Raw genomic sequence first — 21,835 nt, forward strand, 5'->3', positions numbered from 1 at the left:
TCCCATGTAAACAGCCTAAAGTCCTTAGTCAGTCAGCAGTGATCAGAGGGAAAAAAACAAAACCAAAACTTGGCTCCTTGAAAACAGTTTTTAAAAGGGAAACCTCAAAGACAATATAAAAGTAACACATTTTTGTTGTGGTTAAGGTCACAATTGGTACTATATGATTCATTGAAAGCTGAGAGGGGTGTGTGTGTGTGTGTATGTGTGTGTGTGATAGCTTTTCCAGGATACAGAAGAAATTCTCCAGAGTAGCAAATGCTGTTTTAAAAAGTAACTTTCAAACTTCAAAAAATCATGTGCGCCTGGTAGCACAATATTATAAATGCAACAAATGCCACTAAATGATGCACTTAAAATGGTTAAGATGGTGAATTTTATGTTGCATATAAATTTCCACAAACAAAAAAATTTTTTTTAAATCTATGTGTTTTTTGTTCTCTTTCAAATATTGTCTGTATGTACAATATTTTTATATACCCTTTATCTTAAAGGGGTGCAGGCAAGACTTTAGAATTAGATTAAATGGGAAAAGCTTTTGCTCTAGAATTATGAAATGGTTCCCAATGTCAGTTTCCCATTTTAGCAGAGAAAAGTAATTACTATTTTCTTACATATCAACAAATCTGGCAGTCGTGCTAAGGAAGCTTTGGACAGGGAAATGGGAGACAGGCACATAACATCTCAATAACAATAGTTAAAGCTCAGACCAAAGAAGCAATAGCTTTGTAAAATTCAGATTACAAATTCCAGTGCTATCACCTAGCCCGACTGCCTAGCCGCCACCACCCAGCCCTCCCAATCTCCACAGTCTTTGTACAAACATTGTTACTTTTGTTCTACCTTGCAAATCTTATAAATTGTGTCTTTATTTTCTAAAACTCTAGTTTCATTTATCCCAGATAATCACTAATCTGTGGTAATCAGTAAGCAAGCCCTTTAATCGAAGCAGGTAATGAAATTAGTTTAATGTATTATTATTGATAAATAGCATCTAACATTTATTGAGGACTTGCTTTTTGACAACACTGTGCATTATCTAATTTAATCATCACTAAAACTATGAATTTGCACTATATTATCTCCATTTTTTTAAATACAGAACCCAGCTCCTAAAACACACACTATTCTAGTTTAAATGCAAGTTTAGAGAAGGCTCTTTAGGAATAATTGATAGAATCTCAGGTTATAAAAGCCTCTGAAGATCATAAGATCTTTATTCTTATCTCTATTATTTGATTGGCAGTAATTCACAAGCCATAAATAGGATCACACTATAAAAATGTTTGAAACCTTTTTTTTTCAGTTACTATATTGAATTATCCTTAAATAAATAAAAAGTGGGAAAGACTATACCCCAGCTGTCAACAGTAGTTGAGGTTAAGGAAACTTGTACTCTCGCATTTTGCTTTTACATTGACTGTATAATATCAAGAAAAAAAAAAAAAGATAAGAAAGCTATTTCCATTAAAAAAAAAAAAAAGTTTCCAGTACTAGTAGGCCTGTACATTAACACAAACCTATTGGTTAAAAAGTCAGTAATAATCATTTTAAAAAGGACTTTTGCATAGCTGCTCCACTTCAATCCTCACAATATTTTTTTTAGGACAGACAGTGCCCACTTGGACCAGGAAACCGGGGCTCAAAGAGTTTATAAGTGCATCACTCAAGGTTATACAGATCTATTAAGGCAGAACTCAAACTCAGATCTCTCGACTCTAAGCACTGCACACATTGCACTTCCTCAGTATCTTCCTATAGTCACCTATCCATGCTCCCCAGGCCCTAAATGCTTTCTTAAACTCTGCTCTGTCATTTCTTCCTGAAAGTTTATTTTATGAGCTTTCACTCTGGAGAGGTACTCTTTTGAAAAAGATACTCGTATTGCAACAGCTACTCCTTATGACTGGAAAGATAAAGAACACCTTAGTAACTTGTTCCTAACTAGGCCCTCTGTGAAAAGATGATCCAAGGTAATCAAGGGCTAATCAGGTATCCCCTGGCTGCAGACTTCCTTGAACCCTGACTGCACACAGAGTCCACAAGCCATGAGAGAAACTTCTAGGAAAGAATAACCACGGTCAGCCTTTACTGTGCGTTTCCCATGTGCTGAGCATCTCCTAGTGCCCTTTTTATTAAGACCCAACAATAGTATCCTCATTTTCACTCAAGGAAAGAGATTTAGAGAGGTTGGGTCACCAGCCCACAGTCACAGTTAGGAAGGTGTGGAAAGGAAACTCAAACCAGCAATCAGTCCCGTCTGCCTACACGCCTACACTCACGATTGCTTCTCTCTGCTGTCCCTGATGTGCAATATCACTGAAGAGAAGCAACCTGCGATCCCATTTTGGTTTTTAAAAGTGTGTGTGTGTGTGTGTGTGTGTGTGTGTGTGTGTGTGTGTGTGTGTGAGAGAGAGAGATTGTACATGACAGGTAAACTGAACAGAAATTGCTTATAGAAAGAGGAGGTTGAGAAGTGGAGAGTCAATAGGTGAGAAGGGGCTTTTCTTTTTATTTTATACAGTTGTGGTTCTTTGCATTTTTGTAACAAGCATCTAATAAAGACTTTTTTTAAGCGAATGCTCATGCAGATTAGAACATATAAATAAGACAAGGAAGCGACAGTGAAAACGGACCTGCAGGTCACTGTGCTTGCAACGGGCTGCAGTAGCACCCGCCAAAGTGTGAGCTTCTTGAGAGCAGGGGCCGGCTCTGCAGCTGTATCCCCCATACCCAACACCAGGCCTGTCTGCCTGTAGGTGCTCAATACATGTAAACTCAATTCTGTTGTCCTAAAGGAATGACTTCCCCAGAGCATCTAGGCAAGTGTCAATTCTTCCTGAAGGAGGTATAACGACTGCGTATAAGCAGTGCCCCGGTGGCAATGGAGGAAACTTTGTGAACTGCTTCCTTGCTGAGTGACCTTGGGCACTTAACTTCTCTGGTTTCAGTCTCTTCTGTCCATACAGACACTACCTACCTCATATCATCACAGGATTATTGTGAAAATTCACCATTTGTTCATTCATTCATTCAACAAATACTGCATGCCTCCTGACTCAGGCCCGGATCAAATTTAAAATAAGAAAATTTCATTCCATAACCATTGCTTTTGTCATTATTTTATATTGTATTTTTGCATTCTTTCATTCTGTCTTATTTGATTAGTTCCATATTGAAATGCCTTGTCTCACCACTTTAAAGTAAGGAACTGAAAGGGAAAAAAAATACTCAGGGTTCTTTAAGAGCTTCTAACATGGCACCACAAACCAGAAGATTTTCTCCCATGTCCTAGAGAAGAGACTTCCTGGATCAGGAACTTCTGGGAAACTGTGTGTTCCTCTGTTCTCTGCAGAACCTGTCAGTTTTTCTAATCCATAATGGTCATCTCCAGCTGCAAGGAGAAGTTAATGAGGTGTGCAGGACAGTGATGGGAAAAGGTCACCCTTCAATCACTCCTGACACCACGGCTAAGTGTGGGGCACGGAGGGGAACCAGCAATCGGGAAAGAGAGATGGACCAGAAAGCAATATCCACTTAATTAGCCAGTGACTCCGAATGTGTGGTGAGAGGCCAAGGTCCAGCCCACGGACTGTGACAGAACATTCTTAAAATGCCGTGAGGTCTGGGCAAAGGCCGGCAGACTCGCCGCCTCCATCCAGTGGCGTCTTTGGGGATTTTTCCTTTACTTTTTACTTTCCTTCCTTCCTTCCTTCCTTCCTCTTTCCTTCCCTCCTTTCTCACGTCCTTCCTTCCTTTTTTCTTTCTTTTTCGTTCATTCCTTCCTTTTTTATTCCTTTCTTCCTTTTCCTCATTTCTTTCTTCTTCCTTCCTTCTCATTTATCATTCTTACTTCTTAAATTTTTATTTATCTTCTCTCTTCTTCTCATTATCTCCTTTTATTCCTTTTTTTCCTTTCTCTCATCCTTTACTTTCAATTTTATTCCAAATCTTAAGAAATTTCTGATAGACAGATATCTGAAGACTTCTAGCCAGGTTTCTGCTCATCCAATAATAAAATAAAACTTAGTGCTTTCATACATTAAAACAAGAGTCTCAAAGTAAGGTGTAAAAGTGATACACTGAGGATATGAAATGAAATATTGAACTTATATTTATGTTTAACCCCATCCTTTATATTTTTGTGTTTGCTTTATAATGAGCATGAACTATTGGAACCACAGGATGCATAATAAATAAATAAAACACAAGAAATAATGGGGATGAGGTACTCAAGTTTTTGTTTTTAACTGATAAGAATAACTTGGGAAAAACATTTACAGACTACACTTTAAAGAAAAGCCCCTTTTAAAACTTATTGACACTTTATTCAACTCCTTCTTATTTACAGTCAGTACTTTTGACTGGTCCTGAAGGGGATTTCTGGGCCCACTGCAGGGGTGGGAGGGGGGGTGGGCTGTGAGACTTGGCACAGAGAGAGGTGCTTTCACGCAGAGAAACTGCACTGAGTTTGATTTTCAGCTAAATGTCATATATTTGAAATGTCTCCCCTGACCACCCTTCATTTACAGTAGTCTCCCGCACTACCTTTTCACTTCCCCCATCCTTTTATTTTTCTCTATCGTGCACCATCATTTGGCATACTATTTTTTATTCGTTTACTTGTCCTCTTCGTGGTCTGTCTCCCATCCTCTCTAGAGTGTAAGCCCTGTGAGGGCAGAGGCTTTGTCTGTTTTATTCACTGCTGCCTCACCAGTACCTGGGAAAGTGCCTGACACAGCTACATCTTTGTTGAATGAACAGACTAAGAGCCGCAAAGGACTGGGTTAGAAACACAAACGAGGCTTGAGGGGTTTCTCTTGAAAATGGGGCCATTGTCACTCTGGTGGGCATTCTTATGCACTATATAGATAACCCTTTTTAGGTTTTAATGCATTGGAATAGCTAGAAGTAAATACCTGAAACTATCAAACTGCAACCCAGTAGCCTTTATTCTTGAAGACGATTGTGTAGCAAAAGAGCTTGCAAGAGGTGACAGTGTGATCGTGAAAGCCTTATGGATCGCACTCCCTTTATCCAGTGTATGGGTAGATGAGTAGAAAAATGGGGACAAAGCTAAGTGAAAAATAGGGTGGTTTTTTTGGGGGGAGGGTGTTTTGGGTGTTCTTTTATTTTTTATTCTTATTTTCACTTTTTCTGGTACAAGGAAAATGTTCAAAAAATAGATTGGAGTGATGAATGCACAACTATATGATGGTACAGTGAACAACTGATTGTATACTTGGATGATTGTATGGTATATGAATATATCTCAATAAAATTGAAAAAAACATTATCAGACAATATGACTAAAGTGTTTAACTATATTTAATATGTCATGCATGCGGTAATATTAAGAATCATAATTGGCAAAAATAGAAAGTACGAAAGTATCAGTAAAAAAAAAAAATGGGGCCACTGGATCTTCTCTCTTCTCTTCCTTATCATTAGACTTCTGACAGCTGGTTGTACAGCAACTATGACGCTTAATTTTGCTGTGTAAAACACTGTCGAACCCCCTGAACTCCATGGGGGTGGGAATTGGATCTTTAACACCTTTAAATCCCAGCATTTTGCATATAGTAAATGCTTGAGATGTGTTTGTTGAATGAATAAATGAATGTTATCTGAGCCTTGGACATGGAGAAAGGTAGAATCAGCAAGAGCAAAAGAATTAGTAAGCAAGCACTTACAAATGCCTGCTGCACGCAATGCACTGTTCCAAACACCACTGAGCAACACAGAGATTTGAAAAGTTTATTTCCTGTGCTTGGGGATTTACAACCCTTTCAGGGAGATAACACATACAATCATGAAATGCCTCAAGAATAGCTGTAAGTGGTTTTGTGCTTCCAACAAACACAAAATAGTAGATTAAAACATGATAAGGTGAGTTCCTGGGCCCTGCCATTTAATCCAGTTGATGAACATTGAGAACTTATTGTGTGCCATCAGGTCCTGGCGCTGCAAAGGGGAATAAAAATGCAACCCTGCTCTTGAGGAGCTTCTAGTCTAGATATGTGATGAGGTCATTTCATCAACATGGGCAAAGAGCAAGGACAGAGAAAAGCACAGAAGACGCTGCATGCAGAAAGGAGGAACAAATGACCCAATGTTTCTCTACTCCACACTTTTGGCATTTGTACTGGATGATTCCTTGTTCTGGGGGCCATCTGTGCCATTGAAGGAGGTTTAGCAGCATCCCTGGTCTCTCCCTGTTGGATGCTGGTAGCCCCCACAACCATGACAACAAAAACTGGTCCTAGACATTAGGACCAACTACATAATTTGTGGGAACCAGGGCAAAATGAAAATTTGGGGCATCTTTTTCAAAAAAGCAGGGAAAAAAGTGCCATTAAAGATAATATGATATAAAGCTTTTTCTTCTGTGGTCTCTTCTATCTGTTCTGATGTTTTTGTTTGCTATTTAATGTTGCATTCTCTTGGGCACAGGGATACTAGCAGGGCAAGAACAAACTCATAGTTGTCCAAGAACCCTGCCCCTAGCCTCAGTGTGGTCCACTGGCTGACCACTCCCCGTCCTGCCAACCAGTGGAACGATGCACTGTACCCAACATGGGGTGTGGAAGTCAAGTTGGGCATATCCTCGTGCCATGGACCTGCTGTCCTAACCATGGCAGATGGGCAACCCCCAAGGGTAATACAACCTCTGGGCAAGGACACATGTAGTACCTGGATCAGGGGTACCCCCCCACCCCACTTAGTCACCTCCTAATGCTCCATGGCAACACAAGCCTGGAGCAGGGATGACCATCACCACGCCCCACCCCAAAAATCCACAGGGCGTAAGCACCCTATCCCAGCCCTCCCTGTGCCCATGCTAGGCCTCCAAGGCGGAGGAGGGCAGCTCATTTGTTGGACGGGAAGGGGGATGCAGAGAGGCTTGGCCAGGCGGTAAATACCAGGAGGTGGAGGAGTGGAGGCCAAAAACCCATCCCAGAAAGGCAGGGGAGCAGCAGGAGGTAGGACTGCACTGAGGCTCCAGGCCCCAGCACATGCTCCCTTGCCCTGTCAGATTTCACTTACAAAACAGAAATTCAAAGATAAAATCATTAAGAATTTCAAAACAACGACTGCAGAGCATTGAACCCCAAGCACTCCCATGAAACTGGCCTGGCTAGACATTGCCAAATCTCCCCCAAGGGGCAAAGCCACCCCCAGTTGAGAACCAAGGATTAATAACCCAAACCTGGGGGGAGGTGGGACTCCCTGAAGGAGGGGAGCCCTCAGCTGATCCCAGAAGGCTGGAGGGCGGAAAGTAATTAAAGGAACAGGGTAATCAGGAAAGGTTCCTGCAGCTCATGAATTTTAAACGAAGTTGTCAGAGAAGGTGCGGAATCTGGTTTGACGAGAAGGAGCCCTTCCAGGTGGAGAAAATGGCAGGTGAAGGGTGTAGATGAGGAAATTAGCAAGGTGCTGTAGGGGCCACTCCAGAGAAGGGCTTCGTAAGGAAAGTGGATGGAGGGGTGGCTCAGCATCATGAAACCTAACACAGTATTTCTGAATTTTCCCATCACTCCATGGTGGCTTCCCATAAGTTGTTGGACTTCCCGGCCTCCTCCTGGGCTCTGGGTTGTGGCTGTGCTGTGCCTCACCCCTCCTAAGGCCCCAGCTGGACAGATGGTGAGGGGCTCCCATCAGCCTCTCTAAAGAGTCTTCTTCCATGGCAACCCTGGTCCATGTACTTGTTTCCATCCCTTCTGTGCAGACCCCACGACAGACCTTTACTCACCTCCTACATGGAGAAGGCCCACAGAAGTCTCCACCAGGGAACCCCCTGGTCATTTTCTCTTCAGTGTGTCACCTGGGGCAGTAATAATATCATAGCCGAGAATGACAGGCACCATTTTTTCTAAGAGCTCTACATGTATTGATTCATTTACTCCTTACAACCGCCCTGTCAGGTAGGTACTACTTTTATCCCCATTTTAAAGATGGGAATGCTGAGGCATAGAGAGGTTTAGTAACTTGCTCATGGATACCTAGTTAATGAGTTGTGAATCCAAAATCTGAATCCTTCAGTTTAGTTCCAGAATCCTCATATTTAACCAGTTCATTTGATTTCCTTATCTGTAAAATGGAGATCATGAGAACAAACTAGGGTGATGGTAAGGATTAAATCTGACAATGGTGTAAATCACTTAGCACAGCAATGTAGGCGCTCAGTAAATAGTCACTGGTCCTGCTATAGTGGTTATGAGCATTCTAAAAAAAAACAAAATTATACCACGTCTTCCCCTTCTACCTTGAAAACTATCCCCTCACCCGCCCTTGAAAACTTTCAGAGAATCCTCATTGCCTAGGGAGAAAAGTTCGGATCCCTGGGCCTGGCATTCAATATTTGCTCACGAGAAGTCCTGTCCTCACTGTCCAGCCTCATCGTTAGGAACACCCCTTCTTGGTGCAGACAGCTGAGCTTGCCTCCCACACCATCACCTCATCACCTACTTTCATGCTTCAAGCCTTCACTCAGCTCTTCTTTCAGCCTGAAATGCTCCCTGACTTCTCCTTAGTGTCAAATTCTATTTACCCCTCAAAGGCTCTAAGCCCCCACAGAACTTTACTGGTTCCTCTATCATTAACAGTTGCTTCTATTTATTAATTATGTCAGGTAGTTTTATGTATATAAATTATCTTTCCTGTCAATTTCTACATGAAGAATTACTGTCCTCCTTTTAACAGACGAGGAAACTGAGGTTCAGAGTGGCACCCTGCCCAGGGTCAGACCTAGCAGAGACAAGTTTCAAACCCAGATCAGCCTGACTCCAAGCCCCGTGCTGATTCCCCTAAAGCACCTGCCTCTTGTATAGTACAGAGTGATGTTTGGAATCAGATTGAGCAAGGTTTGAATCTCAACTCCACGTAAGCAACCACAGGTCCCTGAGCCTCAGTTAAAAAAAACTAAAAATAAGAATAGTAATACCTCTTCATGAGGCTGCTCTGAAGATTAAATGAGATGCTTTATGTAAAGCAACCAGCACAGTGCTTCTTATAAAGCCTGCTCTGTTCTGCCTGGACATAGAGGTAAGTATCTACATGGCTGTCTCTTCCACTCTATAATAAAACCCTTTAAGGCAGGAATTGAATCTTGTTCATCTCAACAGTACCAGGCACCCACCGCAGTGCCCAGCACGTATTGGGTGCTCACTAAATGCCTGCTGCATTGACTTGGCAGCGCTGCATAGCTCTCTGCCCCCATATCTGGGGGCAGGGTCCAGGTCTAGTCACCAGAGCATGAAAGGATACCTTGGCCATCCCACGGCTTGAGGCCAAGTGATCACTCTCATGCCTGAGACACATGTCAGAGGCCAGCCCTCCTGACCTGACACAGCCAGGCAGAGCAGGACAGAGCCGGGCCCTGCTGTGCAACAAGGAACTCTAGGGTCTATGGAAAGGAGATGTAAGTGGCGGAGGTTCCTAACTCACAGGCTGGACCCAGAGTCTTTCCTGGCACCCTTTCATGGGGTCACACAGGCATGACCTCAGGAGTAGAAATGGGAGTAGTATTGTATCTTATTCTGAAGTCTTGTGCATGTTCCTGGGCTGCCCTTTGTGCTAATCTTGTCAGGATACAAACATGATGTGGTGGAGAAAACATTGGAGTCTGGATTCAGAAGACTTGGGTCAGAAGACAGTGGTTCTGATACTTTCAGGAGGTGACTTTTCCTCTCTGAGCTTTGGTCTCTTCTTCTGGAAAATGTGGACAATGCTTGCCTTCCCTTCTTTGCAGGGCCTTTTTGAGGATCAAATGAAGTAAGAAAGCTCTTGACACGCCATGAAACTCTGTGCAAATATTATAGTTCTTTATACGCCAGACATTGGTCTGCTTCTCTCTAGGGCAATCACAGGATTCCTCTCTATGCTGAAACTGTGCAGAGGGCTTCTGTGAGCCCCACTCTGCCTGGGTAGGGAGAGCCAGAAGTAAAGCACTTAATGCAGGATCAGGAGGTTCTCAGTTCATGTCCAAGACTCCACCCCTTAACCGTTTATGGATCTTTGGTCTAATCCTTACCCTGGCAGAGCCTAGATTTTCTCATCATTAAAATAGTGGTGGGACTGTCTACTTCCTAGGTCTCTGGGGAGGATTAAAGGGGAGAGTGTAGCAAGGGCAATTCACTAACACTTACTTGAATTTTAATCTGAAAACAGATTCCAAGCAATCTTAGTAAATATGATTGCTTTTATCTAAACATCATAGCCTAGCCCCTATCACTTATTCAATAAACATGTATGGAGAGCACCTACTGTGTCACTTTTGATGACTGCCAATCTCACTTTCCTTTTGTAGAAGAAAAGGGAAAAGATCATTGTTCTGGAGTGAAGGCTCTCTATGCTAGGTGTAGTATTTATTAGTTTAATATCATACTAGGCCACTGGTTTTTAATTTAATCTTTTACAAGCTAGTGGAAACAACTTATTTCTAAAAATGACCCAGCAGAAGGGGTTGTTGAATCAAATGAAAGAAACCCCCTCAACTCTTTAGTAGTTTTCCTGGCAAACATCTTCTTTTAGTAGCATGTATTCGAGATAAAAGCACAGAACTGGAAGGGACTGCTAGAGAGGAAGATGATGGCTGGGACTGGTGGGATTTGAGGTCATCCCACATCGATGTGTTAATCCCACACAGCTCTCCCCAAAGGGCTTTGCACATAGTAAGCACTTGGTACTGTTTGTTAGTGAACTTACAGGAGAAACTGTGCATTTAAAAGAGAGAGAAGGAGGGAGGAGAGGAAGGAAATCCCTGAGCCATGTGCTATAATTAAGCAAATGCTGAATTTGAAACCAAGTCCTGCCTCTGTGTGCTTGAATGATTTACTCTGTGTCAGCCCCCATACAGCCCTATTCTACATTGCCTCATTTAGTCCTCCCCCAACCTATGAGGTTTAATTCCATTCCTATCACCATTTACATAGGAGTGATAATATAAAGATTCAAAGAAATTAAGCAGCTTTCCCAAGGCCACGCGCACACACACACACACACACACACACACACACACACACACACAGCAAGCAACTGGTCTATGGGACTCCAAAGCCAGGGTTTCCCTATTGCACTGTGCTGTATGTCATCTTGGGAAAGTTACTTCTCCCTAAATCTGCTTCTTCATCCCAAAGAGGAAGTCAAGTGAGATGATGGCTAAAGTCCCTTTCAGATGGATTGCTTTATCCAGGGGTTGACAAAATCCAGGTGGACGACTGTTTTTATAAAGTTTTTTCAGAACACAGCCACACGGTCAGCTCTTATTGTTTATAAGAGCTGAATAGTTGTGACAGAAACCATTTGGCCCACAAAGCCTAAAATATTTACCATTTGACCCTTTACAGAAAAAGTTTGCCAAGCCCCTGCAATATACTATTGTATAGATTTTAGTGGTGATAAACTATTCACGGTGGGTAGAAAAGAATCTGGGGGGTCACACACCAACTGCAAACAGTTGAGTAGTAAGGAGGTGACTTCATATTCTACACTTTGGAATTGTTGATTTATTTAATTTACTTTTACTAAGTTATAATATGTACAGCAACATACACAGATCCTAAATGGACAGCCTCATGCTGTATCCACCATCCTGATGAAGATATAGAACATTGCTACCAACCCAGAGAGCTCCTTCCTACCCACTCCCAGTCAATGCACCCTAAAAGGAACCACAATTCTGACCTCTATCACCATGGAAGTTTGCCCTGCTTTTAACTTCATGTAAATGAATCATGCAGTGTATACTCTTAAGGGTCTGGAAAAGGTATTTTTTTTTAAATACAACTTCATTGCTGACAAATCTGAGAAGTACAAATAGGGAAACAAAAATCACCCTTAATGGCATCTGTCAGAGATGGTCGCTTGTTCATTCACTCAACAGCTATTTTATTGAGCATCTACTATGTATCAGGTACTGTTCCAGGCACCAAAGAGTAAGAGATGAGACAGTCCCTACCCTCATGGAGGTGGCTGTCTGTGGTGTAATTAAGCCTGGAGAGTGGAGCAGCACAGCAGGGGCAGGGGACTGGGAAGACCAGACCCTCCCCTGCTGTGATCAAAAAAGGACAACCAAGGAAAGGGTGGTGATGGTGGGTGGGGTAGGGGTGCTGTCTTCCCAAGAGCAGCAAAGGAATCTCACTTATGCTGCTAAGTCACAGGGGAGGTGAGTCCACAGGAACCACATTTGCTGTTCTGGTGAAATTACCAAGATAGTCCCGGGAAAATCTCTGCAGAGTGATGAGTCAACTTGGGTTTGAATTTATTGGACTCCGGGGAAAGCATTTTTCATAGAAAATTTTGGCATTTGAACTGCAGAGTAATCACTTAAGTAGAAGAGCCTAATACGGACTCTTCAAATCCAGTTCCTCCTAAAAACAAGCTAGGAATACAAGAGCCCAAAGAGACCAGCGGCCACACTTCTTTGTATCCCTCTGGTGATGCCTTTCTTCTTTTTTCTTTCTATACATGTGAGAGCCTACCGTACTCCAGGAACCTGCATGTAATAACTCATATAATCTTCAGAGAAGCACAGTAGAGTATTATTCTCATTTTCCACATAAGGGAACTGAGGCTTAGAAAGATTCCATAACATGCCCAAGGTCACACAGCTGCTTAGGCAGATCTCAGTCTCCAGTTCAGGTCTGTTTGACTCCAAAGCCTGCCCTCTATTCTCTGCTTGTTATTCCTCCACTGCTTCCTCATAGAATTCCCCCCTTCAACTTCCTGTCTCCCAAAGAAATGAAAGCTGGAAGCCTTCCTTAGAGTTGAGGGACAGCCCCAGTCCATTTTCATCTAAAGCCCTGCTCAAACATCCTGAGCCCCAACCCCAGCCCTTCCATTAACTTACTCCAGTGGTTCCAAGCAACCTCCTTAAACTACCCTGTGCCTTATTTTCCCCATCTTTACAATGGGGCTAAATATATCAGTGTATCACACAGTCCATTCTGTGTGAAGCATAAATAAAGATCATTTCAACCATACTCTTTTTTAATCTATTTGGGGGAAGTTTAACTTTTTAGATAAACTCATTTTTATTAGATAATTCATTTATGACACATCCTGAAGAGCTAACTGCTGGTCTACTTTTCCCTTTAAATTTACTTATGACGGGATGGTTGTTGAGTCTGTTCACAGATCCATAGGTATGGTTCCATGGTGAACACCCACAATGCAGCAGGTAACACATGCTAGGTAGATCAAGGTAGAAGGATTGCCAGAAGTTGTTGGATATGAATGGCCAGATTACCTGGTAGACATACCTGGACACTCATAGGAACTTTACCCTATACTCACTGTGAAACTTCCTGTACATCCACATAGTTGTCTGGGGTTGGGGAAGGAATGGGTTTGCTGACACCTGAATTTTGAGAGAGAAAGAGGCTTGGGGGTCAGACTAGGCTCACGGCAATTCGAACTACAAATCAAAGATTTGTTGTTCAAAGGGAAGTGGTTGCTGCTTTTTAAATGGGTTTTCCCAGCTCAACACAGAAACTGATCTTCATTACACTTGACTGCTTCTATCATGATAGCAAGTGAAAGAAAGAGAAAGAGATTGTTCTCCAGGGACATTTACTCTGAACACTTCATTATCCTGGTAGAGCAAGCTGGGTAGGCAGGGGATGTTTTCCACTGGGCTGAATTGTAAGGGGCAAGGACCTGCCATATGTCAAAACAAACTGGAAGACAATAAGGTGAAATGAAGGAACCTCATTTTACATGAATTTACTACCTCTTCCTCAGGAGATGAGAGACTAAAATAGGTGTAAACCTTCCCAGGGGCTTCGTGCACACAACCTCTCTGCTGCTTTCTGGCTTCCCATACCCAGGTGGCCCGAGTACCTGTAGCAGGTCCTTATTTAAAGAAGACAGCCCACCTCCTTAGCTGCCTGACTTGGACCAATTGCATCCGGGGTTTTAGCCTTCATACACGGGAGGTCTGATCTTAAAACCAGCAGATGAGAACTGCTGGACCCTCCTTCTCTAGGTTGAGATTCCTCTCTATCCCTAACCTAACCCCACCTTCTTCCTAATTGCCTTTTTGTGGATGGGAGAAGTAGGAGAACTCACTCAGAAACTCCTATGCAAATTCCCAGCTAATTCAGAATTTTTTGTTCCTAATCTCCCACTTCTTCCAACCCCAGGGCTACCACCAGCTTTTTGAGGCTCATCTCCCTGCCCTTGAGAACCCTAAGCCTCCAGGGTGATGGGATTTTACTACAGGGAACTCGGTTTTCTGCCTTCCCAGCCTGGTAAGTGTGAACACTACTGAATAAGGAGCTGCACAGTCGGTCTCCTTCAATGTATACAATCTCCCTGCACAGTAGGGATCAGTCTTATCTCCATTTCACAGGCTGGAGAAGGTAAGAGAGTCAGTCCTTTGCCCCAGGAGCTAAGGTCTGTGAGCGACGGATCCCAGCGAGCCCCTTCCCCTGAGCTGCCCCAGTCCGTAGGTCTCGGTGCGCCTCAAGCTTCCTTCCTGCCCCTCTGCCTCCCGGCGAGATGTGGGTGAAACTCTGATGGTACTGAAAGACCATCAGAGGCCCAAGCCGGGGTGGGGGAAAAAATTTCCCTCCGTGGCCTTGTCGGCGTCTCCTCAATTTGGAGCGCGAGACTCCCACCACAGCCGCGGTGACCTTGCGCCTACAGAGCGCGGCCCCGGCCCCGGCACTGCGTACGTCCCGGATCTGCAAACAAACCAGGTATCAGCCGGTCCGGGAAAACGCGGCTCCCACTCTCCATCCAGCGGCGAGTCTTTGCTTTCATTGCTAAGGAAGGAGGCACCACAACCTATTTTACCCCAAAGCAGAGGCGCGTTGATATTCCTGATTTAAGGGCGTCCTGCTCCCCAGCGGTTCGGACCGACTGGGCGAAGGTGCAGCCCCGCTGTTGGGGAGTTCAACTTTGGCTACTCCCTCTGGCCATAAATTAGTCAGCGCCTCCTTCAAGCGTCCTCCCGGGCCCCCTCCTCCTCACCTCTGCTATCGGTGCAGGCAGTTCTGCAAATCCAAACCTCCCGACCCGACCCGTGAAAGTCTCAGGCCTGGGGAGCAGTAACCGTGGTAGAAATAAATGGGGTCCCTCCGATCCCCTATTTTTTACTCGTCAGGTCTAACAGCGCCTCACGGTTCCCCGAGACCATCCCCAAGAGGGCAGTTTCTCCTCCTCCCCGCTGGCTCCTTCTATCACCTGCTCGGTTGGGACAACTAGGAGGGTCTCTACTCTTCGCCTCCTTCCCCATCCCGTTCTTCCGGGAGCACCCCAACTTCCTCCAGCTCTCACCTGAACCCCCGAAGCTCAGTGTCCTCTCTTGGGACTAGGGCCGGACCCGCAGGCGGTGAAAAAGCCCCGCGCTTTCCATACTAGGCTGCAAACCACTTGCTTAATAAGTCCAAAGGTCAGCTAGAGTTTGACTGATAACCAGAACCAGTAAAAGAAGGTCTTCAGCACCCCCAGCGTGAGTACAATGGACCCTGGCAAATACCCGCTCGCGGCCCGGGTCTCCGGCTCTCCACATCTGCCCTCATTCTCTCCCTCTCTCTCGGTGTTCCCCCCTCCCCACTACCATTTGCATCTAGCCGAAAGCCGAGCCCTTCCCACTCATTTGCATATCTTATATGGCCTAATGGTGGCGATCATGGCAAGTTAGAAGTTTTCTGACTCCTCTCGGAGGAGACTCCAGGACCCCAGGGAGTAACAGGTGTCTGGAGCCTGAAGGGTGGGGGGGCTCCGGATTTGGGGTTCGCTTGTGAAACTCCCCTCCACCCTCCTCTCTTGCACCCACCCACCCCCTCACCCCCTTCTTTTCCTGTCCTTGGAAAATGGTGTCCAAGCTCACGTCGCTCCAGCAAGAACTCCTGAGCGCCCTGCTGAGCTCCGGGGTCACCAAGGAGGTGCTGGTCCAGGCCTTGGAGGAGTTACTGCCGTCGCCAAGCTTCGGGGTGAAGTTGGAGACGCTGCCCCTGTCCCCCGGGAGTGGTGCCGAGCCCGACACCAAGCCGGTCTTTCACACTCTCACCAACGGCCACGCCAAGGGCCGCCTGTCCGGGGACGAGGGCTCCGAGGACGGGGACGACTATGACACCCCTCCCATCCTCAAGGAACTGCAGGCTCTCAACACCGAGGAGGCGGCCGAGCAGCGGGCTGAGGTGGACCGGATGCTCAGGTAGGCGCGAGCGAGGCGGGGATGCGCGCCGGAGCTCCTGGAGCCTCGGGCCCTGTGCCGGAGCCACATTGCGCCCCACCACTCTCGCCAGCATGTTTCCCACCAGAGAAGACCCCCGGAGGGCGCTCCGCTTCTCTCCCCACACCTGGACGAGTCCCAGTCCCTTAGCCTGATGGTTCAGGGCCCCAGGCTTCCTCTCCCCCAGCCCAGGCCCTGCGCCTGAGACCCGAAGGACCCTCCCAGCCGGGCTGGTGCTCCGCCAGGGAGAACCCGGGCCGCGGAGCTCTTTGCCGCGAGGTTTGCCCACACGACTGGAAGTGCGGGTGGGTGCTGAGAAACTACGGCGATTTCTCAGTGAGCAGAGGCTCGGGCCTTCAAGAGCACCAAGCCAAGCGTTTCCCCGGGTATCGCCTCTCGGGTCTGGGAAAACGCAGTTCGGCCTCGGGCGCAGCTTCCTGCCAATTCTTGCCAAGTTACCGGCGGCACCCGGGGCGCGGATCTAAGAGACGTCTGTTTTGGTGGGCACTTGCGTCTGCAGAGCCCGTGCAAGGGCCTGGGATTATCTGGAATCTTCAAAGCCAGTTTAGATTTGCAAAGGGGAATGCATGCATGTACGGTCGGGGCTGGCCCGCGCGGGGCAAAAGAAACTACGCGTCTAAGCCAGCGGGGGCCAATTATGGCCAAGACCCCAGTTCGCTGTGCGTTCGGTCGGAATCTGAGAAAGGGAAGGCATTTCGATTTATCGCCGCTGCACCCCAGCGTTCCCCGGGAATACAGGCAGGCTGGCGGGATATCCCCAGGTCCACAATCGTTTGCCGGGCCTCCCCGGCTGGCCTAGGGCTTTGACAGCTGGTTACTAATTATCCAAGGAGCCGAGCGGTTCCCTTAGACTGCACGTCGCTCCGGGCCACTCCGCGCTTTAGGAGCCCCTCGCGTGGCCTCCGACGCTACAGCGTCGCGGTTTCAGGTCTGGGCCAGACCCGAGTCGCGCCCGGGACGCGGGCGTTTTCGTGTGCACGCCCGCAGCGGCAATATGGAGTGGGATATGACCTTGCATTTGAATTTGCGCTGCGAGGGCCCGGCGGCTTGCTCTGGACAGTCAGATGTTTAGGGGTTTTGTTGCTTTGCTTGTTTGTTCAAAAGTATTTTGCTACTGTTCAGAGTTTTGAGGTTTTTCCCGCGCGATTCCCCAGCGTGGCGGCGATTTTCCCCGGCGGGAGTTGGGGCGCAGGAAGGCGTGCGTCCCCGAGACCGAGAGAGGTCGAAAGAGGAGCCCCTCGCAGGGCTGGGGCCCGAGCATGGCCTCCTTGGAGCCTGACCGAGACCAGGCCGACAAACCCGGCTCCAGCCGCCTTCCACCAGGAGCCAGCCAGGCCTAGGCCCTACCGCCTAGCCGCAGCCCCCGCTTTCTGGCTGGAAGCTCAGAGGACCTGGGAAGCCCGAGGGGACCTAGAGGGCCCCTCTGCACACAACCCCGCGCCGGGCTGGACGTAGCAGAGAAGTAACATAAACTAAAGCACGTGGAGTTGGGGTGTTATTAATTTATTTCTATAAATCATCAACAGAAAGATACACAAAGAGCCGTGATTAGGCTGAAAAGAGAGGCGGGTTATTCATTGGTGAAGTTGTAAATGCGGCTTAGAGGGGAAGGAAATCAAAACCCGGACGCGGGGTTGCTCGCCGCTCCCATTGCACACGCACGGAGCTATTCGGCGAGCCCAGCCAGGTCCCGGCACCGCACCGAGTTCCCGCCGCCCCGGCGCGCCTGACCCGGGTTGTCCCAGCGCGCCAGCCGCCCGTGGGGCCCGAGGGCCGCCCCGCCGAGGGAGAGCCGCGCTCGGCGCGGGGGGCCGGGGACCTCAGCCCGCTTCTCTTCCCGAAGTCCCCGGCTGCCGCAGGGAGTCAGAGGGGCCCGGGACCCGCCCTGGGTTGGGGGCGCCGGAGAGACCCGAGGCTTTTCTCCCTTTCCCAGGCGGGTGCTCCTTCCCTCCCCTAACCCCAGGAGTAGTCGGACTTGATTAAAGTAATTTTTCAAGAAATCGTTAGCGGTTCCCAGGTCAATACACAGTCGGCTCCTGAGCGCCAGGCAAATGCAGTCCCCCCCCCCCCTTTTTTTTTTGCTCATCCTGTTCCCCTAAGGTAGGAAGAAAAGAAAAAGAAAAGGCCACTTTCCGGAGCGCTTTTTAAACTTCCTAGAAGAGAAAGGAGAGAAGGGAAAGCAAGGGACTTCCGAGCGGAGCCCGCCTCTAGGTCTTGGGCGCCGGTGGCGTTTGGAAAGGTGGCTGCTTCCAAAGAAGCCGGAGTTGAGGCTTCTTAACCAACACGCCAAGAACTGTGATGGGGTCGAGGGCTTTTCTGCTCGTGGACAGGCAAGTAAGTCATTATTTGGAAAGGAGCGTGCTGGGCGGACAATGCGGACGCCGAGGTCCGCCGTTTGACACCTGCGCTCTGAACACAATGGCCCTGCGCGCTTCTTGGGATCGGTGCTTTATCGCGTTTGGGAACCCCTGAAAAGGAACTGCATTTTCAAATTTTAAAACGTAACCAGTCCTCCTGGTTCTTCCCGGTGAATATACAAGAATTCTGGGGTCGGATAGCTATAAAGGTATAACTGCGCCATATTACCCTCCCAACTCTAGTTCTTTAATTTGGGCTTAAAGGCTTTGATGTAGTTTGTAGAGTTTTGGTGGGCTTTTTTTTTTTTTTAACCTTCCCAGTTGTTGAGCGAATTCATCACTAATTCCACAGGACCTTTCGCACTTAAAACATTACTCTATTTCGCTAGGCTTCTTAAGCACACAAAATTAACACAGGTAAACAAATTGAAAACAACAACAACAAAAAACAGTAAAAGGATCTGTTAAAGCAGTATTAACTTTTAAAAATCTAAAAGCTTTTGCTACTTTTGAAACTATTGTTCATATCTGTTGAAAGTGTTTTTCTATCCTAAAAATGTCTGTGGAAATATTTGTCAGAAATCACCTTTCATGTTTAACTGAGTATGTCCAAAATGTTGATTACATTATTTTTCAAGGTGAACTTCTCAAGTTTGAAACTGTAACACATTTTCTCATTTTATTGTTTTTGTTGTTAATGCATCATGATGTGTTATTTGGAAGTACTTTTGTGAATACTTGAAAAATTTGTTATTAATTTGTATGTAATTAATGTGAACAGTTTGAGTTCCTTACGAACTCTGATTCAAAGCCCAAGTTCTCATGAATTTAATATCAAAGGCTTGCTGAAATAATCAGAATTACTCAAATGCTTACAAAATAACCCAGTTTAATTAATGGATTTTTAATTCATTAAGCAAAATTAATTTTATTTGACAAATTATAGACACCAATTAGAAGTAAATTGGTTATGACATTGCAACATTGCATCAGTTTTGGCTTTTGCTTAACACCATTTTTTATTGTTTCACATGAAACAAATTTTCCCCTTTGTTTTTTTCTGTTTTATCAGGCTAATATATACATTAACATACAGTGGAAGATTTTTTTTTAAATTTTAACTTAAATATGTAGCTGCATTAAAGAAATAGTACATGTGGGTGCTTTGCTTCTTCAATACTTTTGTCCTATATTGTGCATTATTTTCTCTCATTTTTAAGTCATCTATTCAATAAACAAAAATATATATTAGTAAAGTTGAAAACATTTCAAATAAATGAATTTCAAAGATTATTCCAAATGCACTAATTCAATGCTCTATAAAAACTAACTTTTTGTACAACTATGTTTATGAGAAATGAGAAGAGTAATTACGTCCCTGCCCCAAGCTTGAAATACATGAGAAACATTAATTTCTAGATACCCTTACCCTATCAGAAGAGAAATGTAAGAATACAGAGAAGCACGGCATTTGAGACTGCTGATATCTTATTTGGAAATTAAAATTACTTGTCCCCACTGGGTTTTATTTGGGAGGTAGGGCTGTGGAGATACATAAAACTTCACTTCACTTGCTTACCTCACTGATGTGATTCCTCAGCTCCAGGGAGGAAGGTCATCGGATTTCTTAAAACTTTTCTAAATGCCCCCCCCCCGAACTATTTAATATCTAAGAAGTCTTCCTTGCTTCTCAGGAGGTGAACACATATGTTTTACCCCCATTTTATAGACCAGAAACTGAGGCACCCATTCAGAAGGAAATGAGGTGGCCTGAGAAACTGATGCCATCCCCTCTCGTTGTAGGGTCAGCCCAGCCCATTGCTAAGGGTATCTCCTCTGGCCAGTGGTGCCTTCATCTCCTCTTCTGTTTAGGTTCCATTTTGGCCTTACACCCTTCCAAGGAAGTAGCTTGGACAGAGAACTAGGGATGATCAGAGTGTTACACATTTAGGTAGAACCCCTAGAGAATGTTTCTTCCCGGACATCTCCCACCAGGATCCTAACCATCTGCTTGTCTATCCAGTGAGGACCCTTGGAGAGCTGCCAAAATGATCAAGGGCTACATGCAGCAACACAACATCCCCCAGAGGGAGGTGGTTGATGTTACAGGCCTGAACCAGTCACACCTCTCCCAGCATCTCAACAAGGGCACCCCTATGAAGACCCAGAAGCGTGCAGCCTTGTACACCTGGTATGTCAGAAAGCAGCGAGAGATCCTCCGACGTAAGTGTTTTAATCCTGCCTCTGCCTCAACCTAGAGTGAACCTTGCCCTAACTGTGATCCCTGGGGGGTTGCCTCAGTTTCCTCTTCATCAAGAAGGTCTGTGTGAGCACTTGCTGAATGCGGTGAATGCAAGGAAGCTGGCAGGTGGACTTGGCTTTCATGGTTGCTATACAATGGGACTAGCCCATATTTTTCTCTCTGACATTCCTTTGCTACCTAGCCAGTTGCTTTGACCAGCCTCAATCTATGCAACGTACCTTGAATTTTTTGGTCCCTGCTTCCAACATCCTTCTCTTTGAAACCAAGTAGGTAACAGAGTGATCCCAGGGTAGGCTGAGTTTAGCCCCTTGATACGTGACCAAAGGTTGGAGTTTCCAAAGACATTTTGTAGCAGTCAATAATATTGATCCCTGTTACTGTTACTTTCCTTTCCTCTGGAGAAAATATAAAAAAATACCAGGTGTTTGCAAAGATGTATTCAGAACCTGAACCTGCTCGTCGGGGGGCGGGCAGGGGATTGAATCCTGAAGGTAGTTAATGTGCTTACTCACATTTACCAAGATTGGTAATTTGGGAACCTCAGCTGGTGCCCCTGTCTAATGAAGGAGCTGCTTCTGGCTAAGGAGGGGCACAGAAAAGGTATCTGCATTTGGAACTCTGACCAGTTGATTCCTGTCATTCTCACTCCCACCCCCAACCCTCCTTTCTGTCCCTCGAGTTCTTCTGCCCAATAACATTGGGAGTTTTTTGTTTTGAAATCTGGGGAAGTTTTAACTGCATTTGAATGATGAGAGCATGAATGATATATTGTTTTATTTTAGAAAAGTATAGTTTCACTTTCCACTTTGATTATTCCAATCCACTCCTTTTCCTAGGAAAATTGTGTATCTGTTTTCACTCTCCCCACACACTATCCACTGGGCCATGGGTTTCTCTGTCCAGATGTTAGTTTCCACCACTTTCCAGGTTGGGTTTTTTCCTTCTTGCTGGATGGTCGGTTTTTTTAATCGCTCTTGTTTGCTGTCACTTGCTGCCCCAAAGTGATTGTTT

At 45.7% G+C, this 21,835-nt stretch overlaps 1 protein-coding gene and 1 long non-coding RNA gene across 13 annotated transcripts in view; one reads left to right on the forward strand and one right to left on the reverse strand.

Moving 5' to 3' along the window:
* LOC119513627 overlaps window positions 1-15,548 on the reverse strand; it is an 85,443-nt gene extending 69,895 nt beyond the window's left edge. For all 3 annotated transcript variants that reach the window (XR_005212667.1, XR_005212666.1, XR_005212668.1), the window contains exon 1: window positions 15,283-15,548. This is a non-coding gene — a long non-coding RNA (uncharacterized LOC119513627). The remainder of the gene's footprint in view (window positions 1-15,282) is intronic.
* The window catches only part of HNF1B (HNF1 homeobox B), a 51,823-nt gene continuing 45,042 nt past the window's right edge, over window positions 15,055-21,835 (forward strand). For 2 of the 10 annotated variants that reach the window (XM_037808996.1, XM_037808997.1), the window contains exons 1-2: window positions 15,060-16,165; window positions 20,585-20,784. In XM_037808996.1, the coding sequence (XP_037664924.1) occupies window positions 15,822-16,165; window positions 20,585-20,784 (544 nt within the window). In that variant the 5' untranslated portion in view covers window positions 15,060-15,821. The other 8 variants (XM_037809002.1, XM_037809003.1, XM_037808999.1 and 5 more) reach the window with 7 other exon arrangements.

This window comes from Choloepus didactylus, chromosome 18, assembly GCF_015220235.1.
Source record: "Choloepus didactylus isolate mChoDid1 chromosome 18, mChoDid1.pri, whole genome shotgun sequence".
NCBI lineage: Eukaryota > Metazoa > Chordata > Mammalia > Pilosa > Megalonychidae > Choloepus > Choloepus didactylus.